Source organism: Podarcis liolepis, assembly GCF_965112155.1.
Source record: "Podarcis liolepis genome assembly, chromosome: 16".
NCBI classification, from domain to species: domain Eukaryota; kingdom Metazoa; phylum Chordata; class Lepidosauria; order Squamata; family Lacertidae; genus Podarcis; species Podarcis liolepis.
Genome location: NC_139567.1, coordinates 35,267,181 through 35,290,161, shown reverse-complemented (window position 1 = coordinate 35,290,161; position 22,981 = coordinate 35,267,181). Strand labels below are relative to the sequence as shown.

General features: G+C 43.0%; 2 protein-coding genes across 6 annotated transcripts in view; one reads left to right on the top strand and one right to left on the bottom strand.

Annotated features, from left to right (window-relative positions):
• GTF2IRD1 (GTF2I repeat domain containing 1) overlaps positions 1 to 22,981 on the bottom strand; it is a 1,520,245-nt gene that overhangs the window by 123,857 nt on the left and 1,373,407 nt on the right. The window lies entirely within an intron of this gene.
• Positions 1 to 22,981, top strand: part of CALN1 (calneuron 1) — a 138,052-nt gene that overhangs the window by 87,877 nt on the left and 27,194 nt on the right. For all 5 annotated transcript variants that reach the window (XM_083479667.1, XM_083479668.1, XM_083479670.1 and 2 more), the window contains 2 exons: positions 9,814 to 9,957; positions 20,940 to 21,052. In XM_083479667.1, the coding sequence (XP_083335793.1) occupies positions 9,814 to 9,957; positions 20,940 to 21,052 (257 nt within the window). The remainder of the gene's footprint in view (positions 1 to 9,813; positions 9,958 to 20,939; positions 21,053 to 22,981) is intronic.

The window sequence follows — 22,981 nt, the reverse complement described above, 5'->3', positions numbered from 1 at the left end:
TTAGCTGGATTACCAGATGGAGCTGGTTGACAGCCGTTCCTCACAGAGGGAAGCATTCACCACCCCACAGAGCCCATTGCTCAGCACATGCTCTACAACTGAGCTGTAGCCCTTCCTCAGTTTTTGGGAATCTCAGTGCTGTTGCCCTCATGTCCCTGAAAACACCTCATCTCTTCCATACCCAGTTGATCACTGCAGATACCACTTGATCTGGTGGTCCATCCTGTACAACAGAGGAACATGGGACTTGCAGTGTGATGGCGCCTGCCCTTGGGAATTCCCTTCTGTTAAATATTAGACAGGTGCCATCTCTGTTGTCTTTTTGGCACCTACTGAAGACCTTCCTCTTCCGACAAGCCTTTTAAAGTAGAGAACTTCCCCAGCCTGTATCTGTGTTGGAATTGTCTTCAGGTGTTCTCCTGATGTCTGTTGATCTCAAGATCCAACCAGCTTCAGCCCATGCCATGCCAAATCCTGGCCAATGCAGCCATTGGATTCCAATTGAGGTTCAGATTTGCTCAGAAGCAATTCAGTAGAACCAGGAGTGAAGCTTACCCAGCAAAAGCTGCACACAGCTCATTGTAACTGAACTGAACCAGTCAGTTTGTTAATGAACAAAGCCTAATGGCATTATTAAACAGTATGAAATGGAATTACGAAGAGTTATAGGATTCACAGGAAAGGAAACAAAGTTACACATTATGAAATTTAAAGCAGCTTAAAGCAATTGGATATAATGTGTGAATGGAACTAATAAATAGCATTGGCAAAGCAATCAATCAGAGTAAATGGCATAATCTCCTCCTAACAACTTCCAGACCATCTAGTAGTAAAACAGTTCTACGTTCCCTTTCATATTAGATCAATAAAATTCACAATTGCCAGTTTGGGGAAGCCTTGTAGTCTTCTGCTTGAGCAAAGCACGTGAAGTTTTTTACCATTACTTTTATCACCTGTGTGGGCAGATCCACCTAATGCTCAGACTATGAATTAGCGGGGGGGGGGGGAGTGAGCAACTGGGACCCCTGCTGTACCAGTGGCTCTCCATGCAGAGCCCTTTAACACACTTCTGTGCTGCTTTGCCAAAGCATGATATGCTTTTGCCTTTGTTTAGGTTTAATGCCCAGAGCGGCTACATAAAAAGCAAGATGTGGGAGTTTGAGGGGGGTGAGGTCCCAGGAAATGGATGAGCAGAAGAGAACAGAGCCTAGGAGCAGCATGAGTAAAACTGGGGTGGCTGCACTTAGAGCCAGAGGGGAAATAGAATCATAGAACTGTAGATTTGGAAGGGACTTTTGGGATCATCTAATCCAACCCCTTGCAATGCTGGAATATGCAGCTGACCCATATGGTGATCAAATTTGCAACCTCGGTATTATCAGCAGCATGCTCTAAAATAAATTGATTCTTTGGGGTGACCCTCAAGTAAGGGAACATTGTAGAATTGCATGATCAGGTGAAGAGAACTACTAGGCCATTATTATTATTATTATTATTATTATTATTATTATTATTATTATTATTATTATTCTATACTACCCTTCATCCGAGGATCACAGGGCAGTTTACAATTTAAAAACACATATAGATAGTATAGCAACAAACAAAAACAATACCCTTCTCCCAGTTTCAAAGGCCATAGATTGTTTAATTAGCCAAGGGAGAAGAGGAACGCTTTCACTTTATGCCTAAAGATATTCCGTGAAGGTGCCAAGCGAGCCACCCTGGGGTGAGCATTTCACAAGTGGGCAGCCACCACAGAAAAGGCTCGCTCTCGTTGTTGCCACCCTCAGATGATGATCACAGGGTCCAGGTCGGATCATGTGGGGAGAGGTGGTCCTTGAGGTTTTATGGTCCTGAGCCATTTAAGGCTTTATGGGTCAAAACCAAGTGGATGTAGGAAAGCCCTACACCTTGGAAATTAAAATAGAAATGGGGTCCTGTGATGAGAAGGGGATTTCCAGGCCGTGGCAGTAAGGGTCCCACGAAGAAATCTCTGAGGTCACTTGGTGTTCTGAGGTTCCTAGGAAGCTGAGGAAGGAGACAGGTGACATGTGAATTCATTCTGCCTCAGATTCCAATCTGAATGCTAGTTTAACTAGAAGAATTTCCAAAATTAATTCCAAAATTGATGTAGAGATTTCTATGCTTTTCAATCCCTTTTATTCTTTTATTCTTTTTTGCACCATTTCCCTCTTACTGATGTTCTAATTATGAAACACTGCCAGGGAAACAAAGCAATCAGGACGCGATTGTATGTGTGATTGTATCAATATTCCTTCCGGGTGTCATTTTGCCGGAGAGCATTTTGCAAGAGCGCATGTGAGCATCAGTTAAAGACTGCACAAACCCAACCTTGATGTGATTGTATGCGTTCATCTGACACTCAGCCAGGCTTGCCTCTTCACCTGTTACAGAGTAAAGGGCTCTTGTGTACCCAGTTCCAGTGCACTGGTAAGTCAAACACAAAATGACGTCCATAGTGGAATTGTGTTTAATCATTGTTTGTAGGGCTGTCAATCTTTTAATAGGTACTTGCTGGTTTGGTATGTGTAAGGCTGTAGGAAATGGCAGCTGGTTCCCTTCAGCTATGTTTTAATACAAAGGGTACTCCGGTTGCTAAGAGACCAGTACTTCAGGTTTGGACATATTCATGCATACTGGATCGCTTATCTTGGTGAATTGGATATTGACAGGACCGACGTCAGAAATAATAGTTGGGGGCAGGACAGAGATAACGAGTGGGAGCTGCAACAAAATGTGACTGTGTACAGGATTTCAGGCACAATCTTCCATTTCCACCTGGTTTTCTATTCCCAAACAAACAGCTAGCATTCCAAAACCAGTGAACATGCTCAGACTCACTTGGCTGTTTTAAACATACTTCTGCAAACCATTGTGATTTCTCAAGCCTGCTGATACCTTCCTCTTGTCTTCAGGGATGATAAGTAGCAGCCTGAGCATTGGAAATAATTGAACTCAGGTTACCTGATCTCCCATTTCTAGAAGGAGGAAGAATAATCTTTTTCAAATATATGTGCACTCTGCTGTTTCAGTCTGAGCGTTTCTGTTCCTTAGTGGATTGGAGGTGGAGGTGGTGGTTTAATTTGTGCTGTGCTTGGAGTCCTCAACCATGCTATTTTCCTAATTAAAACAGGATAAGGCAGGCAAGCGATTATACATTCCTTGTTGTACAACAGTGGAAGTGTCTCTTATCAGGGGTGTGGGGGAAATCACAGAAGGGCTGCAGCTCAGTGGCAGAGCAGCTGCTTTTCAAGCAGAAGGTCCCGGGTTCGATCCCTCACATCTCCAGGTAGGGCTGGCAGAGAGACACCTGCCTGAAAACCTGCCAGTCCGTGTACATAATACTGAGATAGATGGACTTAATGGTCTGATTTGGTAGACGAAGAAGAAGAAGAAGAAGAAGAAGAAGAAGAAGAAGAAGAAGAAGAAGAAGAAAAGGAGGAGGAGGAAGAGGAGTTTGGACTTGATATCCCACCTTTCACTTCCCTTAAGGAGTCTCAAAGCTGCTAACAATCTCCTTTCCCTTCCTCCCCCACAACAAACACTCTGAGGTGAGTGAGGCTGAGAGACTTCAGAGAAATGTGACTAGCCCAAGGTCACCCAGCAGCTGCATGTGGGAAGCGAACCCGGTTCACCAGATTACGAGTCCACCGCTCTTAACCACTACACCATGCTGGTGTAGATAAGGCAGCTTCCTGTGTTCTTACAGTATTTGAGGGAGCTGGGGGGCCCTAAAGTTTCTGGGCACTGCCATTCAAATGGTGTGCTTGCATTGCATCATAGAATTGATTATGCAGCCTGGGGCTTACCTACCCACCCACCCCCAAATATTTTATTCAAGTTGGCACCCCTGTATGTTGTCCTTCTTAGCTGGGTGTTCACAGGACAACAGATCAGCACCCAGAAAATGAGCATAGGCATGAGCAAACCTGTCATTTTTTGTTTGTCTCAGTTTCTCATTTTTCCCCAATCTAAAATTCAGTTCTCCACATTCCACATCAGTTTGTGCATATTAGGAAAAAATACATTTTTTAAAAAAAAGCATGTGAGGAGAAATTCACACTCACATGCTGGTGAATTTTCAGGTGGGAATGCTGAGAACTGAATTTAAGATTTGGAAAACGAGAAACTCAGAGAAACAGCAATTGACAGATTTCCCTGTTCCTTTGTTTGAGCCAAGAACTGCACCGGAACAATTTGGAAAGGCAAAAACTGAGTAGATCACTAAAATCAATCTGCGCGCAAGTTTGAGTGGTGCGGATTAAGCCAGTTTGTATCTAGCAGCGTGGCAGAAAAGCAATTCTTTCTCAGTAATTTCATTTGGAATCGGGACTCATTAAATTCTTTGGAAAATATCTGTCAGGCGAGTGCCAACCTTAAGGTTTCAGAGCCTGGTTTTGCTGCTGCTTCTCAGCATTGAGAGAGGAGTCCAAGAAAGATGTTAGACAGATGGGCAGTGCTGCCTAACCCAGAAAAACATTGTAAATAATACATAGTGTTTTCTTCCAGTTTTATGTCTCTCCCCACCCTTGCCACCAGCCATAGTTACAGTTATAGCTGCTGGAGAGAAACTGGTCATGTGAAGTGATACTTTTACTGCCTCCTCACAAAATTCATTCTGTGGAAATGACAGAGAGCATGCAATGCTTTCATGGGGACTGCTGTGCTGTCTGAACTGTTTATGCTGACTGGTAGTGCCTCTCCAAGATTTGAGATAGAGTTCTTTCCCAGCCCTACCTGAAAATTCTGGGGATTGAACCTTGGACCTGCTGCAAGCAAACAGATGTTCAACCACTGAGCTACCTCCCTTCCTAATTGTCTCTGCTTGCCAAGAGCACTTCCCTATCCCTGGTAAATCATTGCACTCGTGAATGCCCTGATTTTATTTTACAGTGGTACCTTGGTTCTCAAATTTAATCCGTTCCGGAAGTCCGTTCCAAAACCAAAGCGTTCCAAAACCAAGGTGTGCTTTCCCATAGAAGGTAATGCAAAATGGATTATTCCATTCCAGACTTTTAAAAATGACCCCTAAAACAGCAATTTAACATGAATTTTACTATCTAACAAGATCATTGTTCCAGAAAATGAAAGCAGTAAACAATGTGCTGCAGTCACACATGTGCCACACAGTCACAAAAAACAAAACAAAAAGAGCTGCAAAAACAAAAACACAAAATAAATAGCAAAAACAGCATAACACTCAAAACGGAACACATTCGGCTTCTGAAACAGATTCTCAAACCAGAACACTTACTTTCAGTTTTGCAGTGTTTGGGTTCCAAGTTGTCCGAGTACCAAGGCGTTTGAGAACCAAGGTACCACTGTATTTTATTTTCACCTCTATTACACTTTTATATGTTGGTGTGGATTTCGCTCTGTCATTCTTTAGGCTCCAGATTCTTCCCCAGAGAGCGCCCACAAGTTAAATCCCTTGCCTATGGCACAAGGAGGCGAAATCTCTTGGGTCATACCCTGAGACTTGGCAGACTTAACACATCAGGGAAAAAAGAGATGCTTTTGTTTGGGCCAGCAGAGTCCCTAGTTTACTAGAAACATTGGACCGAGTCTCTAGGTTCTGTTTTGAAGCCTAAACTCCGTCACGAAGAGCATGTTCTGCCAGACTCCTTCAAAAGCTGCAGCCGTGACTCAACCCAAGCCCACTCTCTGCTCTAAACATGATACTGAGCCCTGGTAGGAAATCATCAAAGCCCTCGCAGGCTGTGGAGCTAAACACAGGAGCTTCCCTATGGGCATTTTGAAAATCTGAGATCCTTCTCAAACAAGCCAGAACAGTGCTAAATCATTGACACACACAGCCAATAATCACAACCAGATTGCAAGATAATTGTTCCCCATAAGCAGTGAAGACAGAGCTCCAGAACTCCACTGATTTGAATTTTCCATTATTGTTTGGCTTCCCTTGAAAATGCTCAAGGAACCTCGAGTTGCTTTTTCAAGGCATGGTAGCTTTCAGATCGACATTGCTTGGGGAAGCAGTGGAGGAGGGAACAGGCTTCCCTTGCAACATGACAATGGCCCAAGGCTACAATGTGTGCCATGAGTCTCAAGGCATCACCTGGTGCAGTCATGGAATGCCAGGTAGAAATGGATGAGGAGGGGAAAGAGGAGGATGAAATGGGGGGAGAACAGTTAACAGAGCCCAGAGGAAGTGGGTCCTTCCTAAACCCTTCTCCTTAGTCTATGAAAACCTGGGGAGTAAGGAGATATCAAAGAATGTGTCAGGTGGACCTCACTGGGTTGAGCATTCCACAGAGGGGGAGCTGCAACTGAAAAGACCCTCTCTCTTGCCTCCAAGCCCCCCTCAGTGGGCGGGCTGGGGAAAGGTTTCCAAAGACCCAGGGTATGTTCACATTGAGAAGAATTCCTTTTTAAAAAAAATAAATAAATAAGAAAAAAGAAAAAATAAGAAATAAAAAACAGTTAAAAATAATTCCATCTTTACATCACTTATCTTTCATTTACTTGTTTCCCGGACCTCCTCATACCTCCCTTTTTTGTATTCCAGTTCAATTTATTAGTTCAGCAATTCCTTTCCCTCCTTATTATCCTGATGTTTAATCTTAATATATTATAACATTAAATTTTTACCTATTAAAAATCCAATTTTTCCATATTCTTTTAAACCATTTCCACTAGAAACCACTTAACTTCAATCCAACATCATTCTAGAATTCATTAATTTTGCAATGTTTCTTAAGATAGTTCTTAAATTTCCTCCAATCTTCTTCCACCGACTCTTCTCCCTGGTCTCGGATTCTGCCAGTCATTTCTGCAAATTCCATGTAGTCCATCACTTTCATCTGCCATTCTTCCAGAGTGGGTAAATCTTGTGTCTTCCAATACTTTGCAATAAGTATTCTTGCTGCTGTTGTAGCATACATAAAGTAAGTTCTGTCCTTCTTTAACACCGATTGGCCGACTATGCCCAGGAGAAAGGCCTCTGATTTCTTCAAGAAGGTATATTTAAATACCTTTTTCAATTCATTATATATCATCTCCCAGAAAGCCTTAATCCTTGGGCACGTCCACCAAAGGTGAAAGAATGTACCTTCAGTTTCTTTACATTTCCAACATTTGTTATCGGGCAAATGGTAGATTTTTGCAAGCTTGACTGGGGTTATGTACCACCTGTATATCATTTTCATAATATTCTCTCTTAGGGCATTACATGCCGTAAATTTCATACCTGTGGTCCACAACTGTTCCCAGTCAGCAAACATAATGTTATGTCCAACATCTTGTGCCCATTTAATCATAGCAGATTTCACCGTTTCATCCTGAGTATTCCACATTGAGAAGAATTCCAGAAGAGATTATGTTATCACTATCAAGGGAAACCCTTCTCAGTTTGCAGGGTAGATGTAAGAAGACTAGGGGTTTAATAATAATAATAATAATAATAATAATAATAATAATAATAATAATAATAATAATAATTTATTTATACCCCGCCCTCCCCAGCCAAGGCCGGGCTCAGAGCAGCTTACAAGCAATAATAAAAACAAGATGAATGATTACAACTTAAAAACAAAAATAAAATACAACATTAAAATAATGGAACATTAAAATATTAAAATGTAGCCTCATCGCAGGAGGAGAAGGAAAAGAAAAAAGAAAGAGAGGGAGGGAGGGAGGGAATCAAATTGGCTCCAAGCCAAAGGCCAGGCGGAACAACTCTGTCTTACAGGCCCTGCGGAAAGAAATGAGATCCTGCAGGGTCCTGGTCTCATGAGGCAGAGCGTTCCACCAGGCTGGAGCCAGAGTTGAAAAGGCCCTGGCTCTGGTTGAAGCCAATCTAACTTCCTTAGGGCCTGGGACCACTAGGGTGTTGTTATTTATGGACCTTGAGGCTCTCCGTGGGGCATACCGGGAGAGGCGGTCCCGTAGGTACGAGGGTCCTAGGCCGTGAAGGGCTTTAAAGGTCAAAAGCAGCACCTTAAATCTGACCCTGTACTCCACCGGGAGCCAGTGCACCTTGAAAAGCACTGGGTGAATATGCTCCTATGGCAGAGACCCCGTGAGGAGCCTCGCTGCAGCATTCTGTACCCGCTGGAGTTTCTGGGACAGCTTCAAGCTTTTGGTGGTGCTCTCATACCAACTGACTAGGGCTTGTTTGTCTCTACCTTTAAAGAGCATGATGCTTTTAATTCCCTTATTTGGTGGTCACAGTCCCTGTCTTTGCTTGCTGTTTTTTGCTCCTTTGACTAGTACAACTGAATTTATTAATTTCAGTCACAGACCAGTTCCAGCTCACATACAATATCAGGGAAGTCATAAAACACGAAAGGGATACATTTTAATTTGCAGTTGGGTATAACAGGGACAATACAGATATAGCAGCAGTTAAAAATATATAAGTTAAATCTTAATCACTAAAATATAACCTAAAATTGTCATTTAAGGCCTTTGACCAGTATTATGCTTTATTCTGTTGGTCATTTTGTATTTGAGTTTTATGCTGGGTTGGATTTTTAACTTTCTTTGTGGATCTGGGGTGGGTGAGCATTATGGCAATAGGTTTCCTTTTTGTATGATGCCTTCAGAACTTGTTTAGTGAGGAACTGAACAAATATAAGTAATAAAAAAAAATGGGGGAAAACGTGGGAGGGTGTTTTGGTTCATTCATACACAATTAAGCCATTGAACACATCTGTGTTTTCAAGCCAATAATATTTGGACAATTGGGGAGCAGGCCTTGAACCCAACCTGCTGTACTAAATTCACCTTCAAGTTCTTGGAACTGAAAGCTTGTTTTAAACGTGTTTGGTCTCTCTCACCCAGTGAAACCTTTTCCATCTTGATCTCGAGGACTCGCTCAAGAGATGGAATAGTGCCACTGTTCCGAGCTAAGAACTTAACCAAGGGAGCGTATGGGTTTGACTCCCACGGGAAATATGGCTCTGTTGAATTGCATCTCGTTGTTCCATTGCATCTGCGTGTTCTGCCACAGAGTTGCCAATCTCCTTTCCTAGAGAGAGAGAGAAGAGACTGCGAAGCAATCTGTTTTATTAGTCTTATATATCAAAGATGGGGGATTTATTTTGACAACTTATGTGTTTAGTGTACCTCCTCCTTCTATGGCCTTGAGCACATGCTTAACTTCCAGATTGACTGTGCTTACCAAACATGCTGCCGTCCTCTTGGACTTCGTGATCTGTAGCAAGCATTTGAGATGAGTTTCTGTTGTGGTTATGAACAACTTCTAAGCATTTCCCAATCTGGTGCTCTCTGGATGCTTTTGGGCTACCAACACTGTCAGTCAGCATGGCCAGTCATCAGGGACAATCAACCCACTCTCTCATCATTTAGAAAAACTTCATTCATTTGGCTCCCTGAAGGTTGCTGGTGTTCACTATTTGTAACCAGCTGCTGGCTTGAAGGCATTGTTATAATTATTATTACCCACCCCTCACCACAATGAGAATTCAAAATTAAAAACCGTTAAAACAGAGTATAGTCACAGGAATTGGGTGGTTGCTGAAACCACACATCTCAGGTGTCAAACAGGTGTGTCTTGAGCATTTGCCAAAAGTTGTATAGTAAAGAAATCAGAAACACCTTTGTGGGAAGGTTATTTCAGAACTTAGGGACTACCACAGGAAATGCTGTCTTCTTGGACACCACCACCAGAACGTCTGAGGGAAGTGGACCAACAAAGAGGACTCCCTCTTCTAATCTCCACCCCTGGGAATCCCCTTGCCTTATTTTTGAGTCAGAAAGTAATTCTAAAGGAATTCAGTGCACAACATTTCTCTCCCTTCGCTGCAGAAATCCGCGAAGCTTTCCGAATACTGGATCGCGATGGCAATGGCTTCATTTCCAAACAAGAGCTGGGGATGGCAATGCGCTCCTTGGGATACATGCCTAGCGAGGTGGAACTGGCAATTATCATGCAGCGCCTTGACATGGATGGTGAGTCCCCTTTGCTTTCATCATGGCGTTATGTCAAGGGGGCGGGGGAGGACTGTAGTTCCTTTGCATTCTTCACATCATTTCCATGCAGAAAGTCCCAGGTACCATCTTCGGGTGCAGATGAGAAAGACCACTGTTTGAAACCCTGGAGAGCTAGATGGATCAAAGGTCTGGATTGATCTAGGTTCTCCATAATTTGTGGAGAGGCTATCTGGCTGAAGGAATTTGGGGTGGATAGCAAGGGAAGCAACTGGCTTTGGGGAAACAACCAAGGTTAGGAAATCCATGAGTGAAGTGAGATGAGAATTAGCATAACATGATTTTCTCCATGATGCCTATGTCTGTTCAAACTTCTAGAAGCAATGCCTAAAGCTGCTCAAACTTTTATCATGCTTACAATGAAACTCTTCATATCTAGGATTAAACTCTTGGTTCCAGTTGACTTAATCTGGTGTCCTTTCTACATAGTATGTTAGTCCTCTAGTTTCTCTCTGCATATACCGTGTTCAGCATATGAAGCTGCATAAATGTTCACAGAGGACATAACCTCCATCTGCGCAAAATTTAGCAGTCCATTGCATACAATGGACTACTCCCCTAATATCAAGAGTATGTAGAAGCAAAGGAGAGAAAAATGCTGAGAGCACTGGTGGCTGGTGGTTGGGCAAAAGACAGAGAGGCCAACAATAGGTGGAACCAGAGTCAGTGTTAGGTGGAGAGAACCAATGATGGGCAGAGCCAAATCATTCTAGTTTTTCCCCCCATCCTCCTCCCTGTTGAGTTTTACCAGGGGCAGTGCTGAGACTAAGGAGGACGAAGTAGACAGCCAGGACCACCCCCAGATGGGTTATAAGTAAGACGGCAGGCAGGTGGGCTTGGAAGAAAGATGACTGACGTTGGTGGGACAGCTCCCCATTTCCCTTTATGAACCAGCCTGGCTGAGAAATCTCTGGCCAGATATTTCACTTGTTTCATTTTCTTGCTTATGTAGCTGTGGAGGTCTCGGTCTATCATGGGAGCTAGGCTGGTGAAGGAGGAATGGAATGAGTTATAATAATTAATTACACTCTGAGGAGATCCATTGGAATAATTGGACCTTAGTCTTGTCCATTAATTTCAATAGGTCACCTCTTGAGTAGGAATAACATTGATAAGGGGGGGGGGAGCATTGGGTTGCAGCAGACATTTTTTCAACCTAAATTTTGCTAAATACAGTGGTACCTCAGATTACGTACGCTTCAGGTTACAGACTCCACTAACCAGAAATAGTACCTCGGGTTAAGAACTTTGCTTCAGGATGAGAACAGAAATTGTGCTCTGGCGGCATGGCGGTAGCAGGAGACCCCATTAGCTAAAGTGGTGCTTCAGGTTAAGAACAGTTTCAGGTTAAGAACAGACCTCCGGAACGAATTAAGTACTTAACCCAAGGTACCACTGTAGTGGTAATTATAGGATCTTTTGATTATGAGTGCCACAATATATTGGTGCATTTATTTCCCACTGAATTGGGGAGGGGGGCAGGGGGCAGGAGCAGGAATTCAGACCAAAGCAGCTATTTTCTATTGCAAAACATTTGCGTCCATCTTTTCAGCAAACAGGAAAAGCTAATGGGGGTGCAGATGGTTCGATGCATGCTGTAGGTGACAAACGTACCAATCCATGCTGATTACTCTGTGCTCATTTCCAAGTACAACTCATTGGTTTTTGACAAACAGTTTCCACTGGCCTCAGGTGTTGCTTGGTAGGTTCATACATCTGCTTAGCTATGGTGCTTTAGGTTTTGTAATGGAATTGGAAGTTTCATAACAGAATTGCCTTTCATCTCCCTTTGGTTCTGCAGTATGATATATGAGCTCTCCTTCAGGTTGGGTTAGATGACTGGGACTAATTTTATATTAACTGTACTGACTATTCCACCATGTCCAGGCTCAAATCAAGGTGCTGGTTTTACTTGTTCATTGATATATGTCATCCTTCAGCCATCTGTTTCCCAGGAAGGTTTGCAAGGAGATACACAAGGCACATACAGAATCAACATAACAGATTAAAATTCAAAAATGAACAACCATTACAGATAATAGATCTGCCAAGGGGAGGGACATTTTTTAAAATCTTCCTTTCATTTTCCACCATCAAAGGCATGAGCAAAAAGATATAGTAGTTGACCCAGCAACTGGAGGCTTGCAATGTCTTGAGATGGATAACCTTGAAGAAGGCAGCACTCAGCAAACTGGAAGCCATCACAGGCAATGTCACCTCAGTCAAAATTGCCCCTTGCACACCACAGAGCAGAACAGCTCTGTGTGGGTGGAGCTGCTCCTTCAGATATCTGGAGCACAAGTCATTCAGTCCATGCATCCATCCATCACTTTGGTATGGACAGTGACCAGTATTCAAAAATAAACATTTTCCAAATACAGTGGTACCTCGGGTTAAGTACTTAATTCGTCCCGGGGGTCCGTTCTTAACATGATACTGTTCTTAACCTGAAGCACCACTTTAGCTAATGGGGCCTCCTGCTACCGCCATGCCACCAGAGCACAATTTCTGTTCTCATCCTGAAGCAAAGTTCTTAACCCGAGGTACTATTTCTGGTTAGTGGAGTCTGTAACCTGAAGCGTATTTAACCCGAGGTGCCACTGTATATAAAACCATACCAAACCAAATAGAGCACCATGAGAAACTGATTGCTGTTTCCAGTAGCATCTTAGAGACCAACTAAGTTAGTTATTGGTATGAGCTTTCATGTGCATTTTGTGTGAGCTTTCAGTTACCTACCTGTAACTGATTGCTGCTAACTGCCTTATGCTGTAGAAACACCAGGCATTGATGGTAAAAATAAAAAGTTTTCTGAAATTAATTCATAGAAGCATAGAATTGCAGCATTGGGAAGTCCAAGGATCATCTAGTTCAAACTTCTGCAATGCTGTTGTACATGTTTGTCCAAACATAAAATAAAAAAAATAAAAAATAATACATGTACAACAAAAGGATGGCAGAGTTTTTTCACTATGATTGCATGTGGTTCCATTGTTATTTAAAAGAAAATTACCCAATAAAGATGAATGAAAACAACAACAAACTTCTGCAATGCAAGAATCACAACTAAAGAATCCCTGACAGATCACCATCCAACCTCTGTTTAGGAAATACAGTATTAGTGATTGAGAGTCCACCACCTTTCAAGATACAGTGGTACCTCGGGTTAAGAACTTAATTCATTCCGGAGGTCCATTCTTAACCTGAAACTGTTCTTAACCTGAAGCACTACTTTAGCTAATGGGGCCTCCTGCTGCCGCCGCGCCGCTGGAGCACGATTTCTGTTCTCATCCTGAAGCAAAGTTCTTAACCCGAGGTACTATTTCTGGGTTAGCGGAGTCTGTAACCTGAAGCGTATGTAACTTGAAGTGTATGTAACCCGAGGTACCACTGTAGTCCGTTCCACTGTTGAACAACTCTCACCATCAGAAAGCTATTCCTGATGTTTCACATTGTTCAAATGCCTCCTGTGAAAAAATTGGAATTCTTAGTAACATTTCAGCTTTAAGTGGGAATATTGTAAGACCCAGAGAACAATAGCCTGGTATTTATAAATAAAACAATTCTCTAAAGAAATATTACTACTCTTCAATGCCAATGCTAATAATTTTCCAGGAATAGTGAATGAAACAAACCAAATTAAGAGAGAGAGATTTTAGTTCAATTATATTGTTTTTCTTCATTTCTTTCTGTATGTTATATAAGTATATGTTCTTGCTTAAATAAGTAAAAAATAGATTCAACGTATATAACATCATTAAACAAAAAATGTGTACACAGTATACTATATGCTTACCTAGGATTATTGAATATTTCATTGAGATACTATCCTCATACTCCTCTCAAGGCAAAACAGAATAAACACCACTTCCATGAAATGTACCGTAATTTATAATGACTTTGAGTTTGTATTCTAATGTGATTAATCATTAATTATGAGAAGCAGATGTTGCAGACATGCAGCTGAATAAAGCTGGCCGCTGAGTCCACCAGGAATTTAAAGTGAAAATCCATAGTGCCTCATGTTTGCATAATATTGCATAATATTACAGAGACATATGGATCTGTTCTATAGTCTAAAAAAGAAGGATGTTACTCAGAAGGGTGTTTACATTCTACAAATGTAAAATCAATGTAACTTCTGAAGTGTTAGCAGGCAACTGCACGTTCCTCTCCTGCAGTTTCCAGCAACTAATATTCAGAAGCACGTCTTCTCTGAGAGTGGAGGGAGAACATAGCTATCATAGCTAGTAGCTGTTGATTACCTTATCTCCCACAATGCAGAAAAAACTGGGCCAATCCTTGCTCTAGGGCAAGAGTTCCCAAACTTGGGTCTCCAGCTGTTTTGGGACTACAACTCCCATCATCCCTAGCTAGCAGGACCAGTGGTCAGGGATGATGGGAATTGTGGTCCAAAAGCAGCTGGAGACTCAAGTTTGGGGGGAAATGCCCTAGCCTATGCATGGAGGGTGGGAAGGGGTCCTTTGAAAAATAAAGCCCCCCCCCCCCAGCCAAAACAAATGTGCAAATAAGGAACCGGGAAGTAATTGTTCAGGCTGCAATTTGATTTGGAGTGGGTTGGCACCCACCTTAATTCATTTAACTTTATTTGTGGCATATCTCTCACATTCTCTTTTTATCATTGCATTTTCAAGTGATCTGCCGCTGTGTAAATTGTCTTTTACCGCGTTGTCGCTTTACATGACACACAGTTGCTGGTAATCCAAAGTGTCGTGTGACTGATAGAATCTGACTTGATGTCCCTCCGCAGAAGGGAGGAAGGTGCCCTTCCTATCTTTCTGAAAGAGATGCTTTGGAAGATAAGAGGCTCTGCTCTTCTGCAGATCTACTGCCTCTCTGTCCAGACCAGGTCACAAATAAAACCGAGTTGAGAGCTCAGTTTTTGCGCATTATACTTGAAAGGCAGGGCATAGCTTTTGGAATGAGGGTGGCCAACATTTCTGCATCCCCTGAAATGTCCTCCCTCCACTGTGTCTGTGATTGTTGTTTTTCATGTAGAACTGTTCAGACATGTGAGCCCTCCCCTAAAATCTGAAGCAGGGGTGAGAAACCTGGCCTACAGAGCCATTTGGGGAATCCATGCCACCCACTCCTGGGCAAGTCCAGGGCTGGATTTAGGTTTGATGAGGCCCTAAGCTACTGGAGGTAATGGGGCCCTTTATATGTCCAGCTGTCCTTTGTCAACAACAAATTGTCTCTGCTTTTTGTGTTAAATATACGCTATATGGTAATTTATGGACCTAATACAAAACACTGTTGCGGTATGTAGGTTTTATTTTATTTGTTTTTTATCTTATATTTTGGAAATGTACATCCAGGTTTTTTTCCTTTAAATGTTTTGGGAGACCTCAAGAGAGTGGGGCCCTAAACTATAGCTTGTCTAGCTTATATGTAAATCCGGCAGTGGGCAAGTCACATGACCTGCACCACAATCTTACCCTGAAAGAGCACTTGGTGGGGGAGCATGGCGCAAGCACAAATGAGAGCACAGTGCCCAAAATGGCTGCTGCCATCTTGTGTGAAAAAAAAGTGGATGTCCCACCTTTTCTGGGATACTTGGTGGATGCGCAACTGGTGTCATGCATGACAAAATCTAATAGTGAAGGGAAACGGGTGGTGCCACCCCAGCTGTCAACTCTGTGACAACTTGACAGGTGGCTTGTTCCACACACCTGTCCAAGTTGGACCATGGGGGAGGGGGGTGGGGAGGCCTGATAAAGATTTGGTTGCTGCAGCCAAACAAATTCCTCAGCCCTGGTCTTACATAAAGTGACTAACTATGTAGTAATGGGTAACGGTTATTATGGGATACAGTTATTATGGGATGCAGCCAAAACTCCACCCTTCATTTACTTTCATTTTCTTAGGCAGGTGTGTGGCCCTATTCATCATTTTTTAAAAAATCACTTTTTGCTGGGTCTTCAAAAGTGAGTCACCCTACCTTATATTAATAATGCAATAAAGCGATAAAGAGGACCTCTTTAACAAATTGAAATTCTTTCCCCCTCACCACTAGTAGAATGAAAAGCATTCACCAACACAGATAGAACTAGGCCTAATAAGGCACCGGAACAGTCATAAACTTGCATAAACTACTTGCATAGCCTTGCATAAACTACTGCCCTCAGTTACAGGTCCAAGATGTTGTAACCCTCAGCTGATGCCCTCTTTGGATTTTAGAACTACCCCAATTATGTACATATTATCCACTCCATATTACTTTGTGACACATTGTATCCTTCTGTCGGAACCTAGTTTGGACAAGACTGTGATTTTGCTTTCCTTCAGCAACAATAACCCCCATAACGGCATGTTATGTAATAGCTGGAAACACTGAAAACAGCTGCAGAGCTCATTTGCAACCTTTGCCGCCTGTTACACGATTTTGTGGAATATTAAATTGCTTACGGTTTACGGGTTGTGTGTGGTCCAAACTCCTTAATGCCCTGCTGCTCCTCGTGGCATTTTGATCTGTCGCTGACCACACAGAACCAACATGTAGAGAGGGGGTTGCACTGGCAAAAGTTGGCATTGCTGGATGATTTTATTAATTTACCTTCCACAAAGTGTATGATGGAAACTAAAAATTAGGGTGAAAAACAAAAATTAATTAAAAATGAACTCCTTTGCAAGTACAGTGGTACCTCGGGTTACATACGCTTTAGGTTATATACGCTTCAGGTTACAGACTCCGCAAACCCAGAAATAGTGCTTCAGGTTAAGAACTTTGCTTCAGGTTGAGAACAGAAATCGTGCTCCGGCGGTGCGGCGGCAGCAGGAGGCCCCATTAGCTAAAGTGGTGCTTCAGGTTAAGAACAGTTTCAGGTTAAGAATGGACCTCTGGAGCAAATTAAGTACTTAACCCGAGGTACCACTGTATATAATGCTACTTTCTCTCTCTCTCTGTTGAAACATATTGAGATGGTTATTTAAACAGTTGATCTCAACTGATATTAGTTTTGCAGCTATAGCAGAGCAGGGGTTGCCCCACTCTGCTTGCCAAGTCCTTTCTGTTCCCACCCACCCACATCAATTCCCTTGGATTAATGCATTGATCCTTCCCGTTCCCACTCCATGCAACTACTTACCTCACTATTGAATTTCCCAATCCCATTTCCGATATAATTTTGCTCTTCCATTCTGCAACCATCCTTTGAACCCCTTCACTCCCATGCCCATGATTTCCCCTTCTTTCTTTGGACTACCCCTCAGCAGACAAACCATTATAACCTCCTGCATTTTCCTGCTCCCACACATTGCAGTTTGATACAAGCTTAAATAAAGCAGGTGTGGAAGGATGGGGTGAGGTGGGGGACACTGGAAGGTGTCAGTTTAAAGCAAAGTTTTGTATACTGAGAAGGGAGTTGGGAGATGTTCTGTTACATCAGCTTTTTGGCATTAGCTTCTGTGTAGGGTTGCCGTGTTTTGAAGAGCCAAAAAAGAGTGCTTCAGGTTAAGAACTTTGCTTCAGGTTGAGAAAAGAAATCGTGCTCCGGCACCGTGGTGGCAGCAGGAGGCCCCATTAGCTAAAGTGGTGCTTCAGGTTAAGAACCGTTTCAGGTTAAGTACGGACCTCCGGAACAAATTAAGTACTTAACCCGAGGTACCACTGTATATAATGCTATTTTCTCTCTCTCTGTGGAAACATATTGAGATGGTTATTTAAACAGTTGATCTCAACTGATATTAGTTTTGCAGCTATAGCAGAGCAGGGGCTGCCCCTCTCTGTTTGCCAAGTCCTTGCTTTTCCCACCCACCCACATCAATTCCCTTGGATTAATGCATTGATCCTTCCTACACACTTCAGATACTTCAGTGTATCTGAAGAAGTGTGCATGCACACGAAAGCTCATACCAAGAACTAACTTAGTTGGTCTTTAAGGTGCTACTGGAAGGAATTTTTTTATTTTGATTGTGGTGGTATAAGAGTGCTTTAAATATATGGTGTGGATGTGGCCCTTTTACTGGATTAGAATAATAGAATCATGGAATTGTAGAGTTGGAAAGGGCCACAAATGCCATCCAGGCCAACCCCCCTGTAATGCAGAAACATTTCACCCCATGTGGGCCTCAAACCAGCGACCCTGAGATCAAGAGTCTCATGCTCTACCAAGTGAGCTATCCCAGTACAGTGGTACTTTGGGTTAAGAACTTAATTCATTCTGTAGGTCCGTTCTCAACCTGAAACTGTTCTTAACCTGAGGTACCACTTTAGCTAATGGGGCCTCCCGCTGCTGCCGCTGTGTGATTTCTGTTCTCACCCTGAAGCAAAGTTCTTAACCCGAGGTACTATTTCTGGGTTAGCGGAGTCTGTAGCCTGAAGTGTCTGTAACCCGAGGTACCACTGTAGTCCAATGAGTTTTCACCACTTCTTAGTTTAAATACATTTTTAACTGGCTGTTGATTTATTGCTGCATTGCTTTATTGATATTTTTTTCCTGATTAGCTTTACCTGCTGTCTGCTTTTAATTTGTATATATTGTGTTTGGGTTTTATATGATGATTTATCATTAATTTACTGTATCTACGAACTGACATTCTTGGAGCAGCTTGCAATATATTTCAATTTCGGATGCAACAAAATAGATGAGAGTGTGATGAATGGAGCAAAAGCATCTGCAAGTCCCCCCCCCTTAGGTATTCCATATGCTAACTCCACTTCTGAATCTGGGGGCCAAGGCAGGCCACTAAGGAAACAGCAGCTGTAGAAATCCAATGTTGGCCTCTCACATAGTGGGCCTTCTTCAGCAAACCCTCCAAGTGTCCCTATTTTCTAGGGACAGTCCTGGATTTACAGATGCCATCCTGGTTTCTGATTTGATCCCAGAATGTCCCACTTTTCCTTAGAACATTCCTATTTTTATCAGATAAATATTGAAGGGTATGCGACCACCTAGCCAAGGAGATAAATACCATATTTTTCCATGTATAAGACATTCCATGTATAATGTTTTTTCTTTAAAAAAAATTAGGCAAAAATTGGGGGATTGTCAGTGAATGCAGAGGGGGGCAGTTAGGCAGTTGGGTGATTGGCAGTGGCAGTGGCAAGCAGACGGGCAGGTGAGCAATTGGTGGTGGTAACCTCCCCCCCCAAAAAGAAACTCAAGGGTGATCTCTTCCCCCCAAAAACTCAACAACTCAATAAATATTGATTTATTTAATTTTGGGTCCAAAAAATAGGGGTCGTCTTATACATGGGGGCATCTTATACACTGAAAAATACGCTAACTTGAAGGCAGCTGTCAGCAGAAGAGGAATGGTGGAGACTGCTTCCCCAACCTGACCCTTTCAGAGAAGAGGAAGACAGTTCAGAATTACAACAGGGGTGAGGGAGGTCACAGCTCAGAGGCAGATGAGGGGGAAAGCTGGGAAATAATGGGAGAGGAGGAGGTAGAGGAAGCACCAGGAGGGCGACAGCTGAAGGACACAGTGTCTTTAGAAAGCATTCCAGACCCCCCCTCCCAGCGAGCCTTGAAAGTAGGAGAGCAAAGAGCTCAGAGACGGAGGGCCCTCAACAGCACCCATGTGATGACAATGACGAATGAGAAAGTGGGGGAAAGGAGGGGGTGGAGAGTCACTCGGGACAATGCCATTATCCAAGAGGCTGGGTTCCAAGCCTCCCTCTGTAAATATTGAATTAAAAAAAGCAGATGGTAAGAAACTTTCCCTTGTCTTTGTACATTCCTGGCAACCAGCTGTGAGAGATGCTTTCAGCCACCTGACAGCAGCCCTGTACAGTGGTACCTCGAGTTAAAAGACACTTCAGGTTACAGAGGCTTCAGGTTACAGACTCTGCTAACCCAGAAATAGTACCTCAGGTTAAGAACTTTGCTTCAGGATAAGAACAGTAATCGCGCGGCAGCGGTGCAGCGGCAGCGGGAGGCCCCATTAGCTAAAGTGGTCCCTCAGGTTAACAACAGTTTGAGGTTAAGAATGGATCTCCAGAAGGAATTAAGTTCTTAACCCGAGGTACAACTGTATAGGGAAGTTTTTAAAAATGTTTAATGTTTTTATATGTGTTGGAAGCTGCCCAGAGTATCTGGGTATGTCTTCAGCTGTGGCCATAGGTGAACTGGAGAACTTGCTTCCACAAGTGACAATGATGGCCACCACCTTGGATGGCTTTAAAAGAAGATTAGACCAATACATGGATGAGATGACTATCAATGCTCTACTACCACAGCTGGAGGCAGCAGGGCTTGTGAATACCAGTTGCTGGAAGCCACAGGAGGGGAGAGTCTTCTTGTGTTGGAATCCAACTTACTGGTTTCCCACTGACGTGTGGTTGGCCACTGTGAAAACAGGATGCTGGATTAGATCGGCCATTGGCCTGATCCAGCAGGATCTACTGATGTTCTCATGTAGCTGATGTCTGTGACAATCTTGGCTCCTAGTGACAGATGCAAAGAAGCTACTAGGGAAGCAAACCACCAACAGACCTCATGTTTCTCCTGCCATCGTTTTCTTATTAATTCTTCCCCCTGTTCTTAGTTCATATCTGCACCATTACTTTCCCCCAGATATCCTGGGAAACAGCAGTTTGTCCCAATAGAGCTACTATTCCCAACACTCTGAAAACGAGTACAGTTCCCAGAAGTCTTTGTGGGGGAGCTATCTGCTTTAGAACAAGCTGGGAAAGCTCAGTTGGTAGAGCATGAAACTCTTAATCCTAAGGTTGTGGGTTCAAGCCCCATGTTGGGCAAACAATTCCTTCATTTCGGGGGGGGGGGGGTTGACCTTTGTGGTCACTTCCAACTCTACAATTCTATGCTTCTAAGTATGGTGTGGGTAGGATCTTAGCTCCCCTGGCTGCAATTTGCAGAAAGATGTGTTATAAATTTGTGCCACAAATTAATAAAAAAAATCTCTTAGCGTGGTATTGTTAATAAAAACTTCTTGTTGTTGTCTGCCTTTCTTTCCAGGGGATGGTCAAGTTGATTTTGATGAATTCATGACAATCCTTGGACCAAAACTGGTGTCATCAGAAGGACGGGATGGTTTTCTGGGGAATACAATTGACACCATATTCTGGCAGGTTGGTGGCAAAGTTGTGCTCAAAATGAGAAGATGTGAGCATTTCTGAGAAGTTATCTTTCTTTTCCTGATCCCCATTTTCCAATGTGTTTTTGTTACATGTTGAAGAACATTCTAGTGGATGGATGTTAAAAGTGAGAGCTGTTTTTCGGCAGTGAGGGGCTGTAGGCTCCTGAATGCAGCAGGGAACTCTAAAACAAATACTGGGGAATTTTCTGAAAAGGGCAATGAAGATTTTGAGTGGAGTTAAATTCAGGCTTGTCTGTGCTAACTTCCTTGTGGTGCTGTTTGTCTTCATAGGTGTCTAGGGGGAAACCCCTGAGATGATGTCAAGTGATATATAATAGGGGTGGAATCCTACATAGCCCTAAGGTTGCATTCACATAACAGTTTATTTTGTTTCTCTATATGCCAGGCAAAAACATGTCTTTTTTCATTAGGTCTTTGGCGTTTAATTATCTGTAGCCTCCTCGGATGGATGAGATGTTCTAACCCTGCTTTTTAAAAATAGGATTGTCTTTTAGATTTGCGGCTTTTTTTAATGCTGGTTTTCATGTATGAATGTTTATATATTGTCATTTTAAGTTATTTTGGTAAAAAACACTGCCAATAAGTTTAATAAATAAGTAATAAGCAATGTCAGAGAGTAAGTAAACCTATATACCATTTTAAAGCTTGCCACATGCCCTACAGCAATAACTAAACTGTTTATTTTCTGGCATACAGTAGAACCTCGGTTGTCGAACGTAATCCGTTCCGGAAGACTGTTTGACTTCTGAAACGTTCGGCAACCGAGGCGCAATGGGCTTCAAAGTCCATTGAGAAAATAGAGAACCACGGTTCAGAAGCCGTTCGACTTCCAAGGCATGTTTGAAAATGGAAACATTCACTTTCAGGTTTTTGGCATTCGGGTTCCGAATCATTCGGCTTCTGAGACGCTCAAAAATGTTGAGCTTCTGCAGCCATGGGCTCTCTGTGACAGTGCTCCTTACATGCCTACTCTTATTTGGTCCACAGTCAAAAACCTCATACCTTCATGAAGTTCTTCCCAGTGTTCAACTGGAATCTCCTTTCTTTTCAGCAATAAAACTGCTAGCAGATTTGCAAAGCTAAGTAGGGCCCATCTGGTATGATTTCAAATTCAGTGGGGGGCTGTGTGTTGAGATTCCTGCATTGTCCCTTCCAACTCTACAGTTCTACGATTCTAAGGGACACGGGTGGCGCTGTGGTCTAAACCACTGAGCCTCTTGGGCTTGCCGATCGGAAGGTCGGCGCTTCGAATCCCCACAATGGAGTGAGCTCCCATTGCTCTGTCCCAGCTCCTGCCTACCTAGCAGGTCAAAAGCAAGCCAGTGCAAGTAGATAAATAGGTACTGTGGCAGGAAGGTAAATGGTGTTTCCATGCGCTGCTCTGGTTTCTGTCACGGTGCCCCGTTGTGCCAGAAGTGATTCAGTCATGCTGGCCACATGACCTGGAAAGCTGTCTATGGAAAAACATCGGCTCCCTCGGCCTGAAAGCGAGATGAGTGCCACAACCCCATAGTTGCCTTTGACTGGACTTAACCATCCAGGGGTGCTTTACCTTTATCTTCTACGATTCTATGAATCCATTGGCTTGAGTCCTCCCCTCTGGAGCAGCAGAAAACAGGTTTGCTCCATCTTCCATGTGACATCCCTTCAGATATTTGAAGAAGGGTATCAAATCACACACAAACCCCAGTCTTCTCCATGCTAAACACCCCCAGCTCCCTCCATAATTTATTATGTGGTTTGGTTTCCAGCTTTGATCTATGATTAGATCTCACCAATATTACCAAGATCTGTATCAGCACCGTGTAGAAGAGTGAGGATGGCAGGCATCTCTCTCTTGTTCCTCTTCATTAGTAAAATTGAAGCCTGTTAGTGCGCACAAGTGCATTAGCGGGGGACT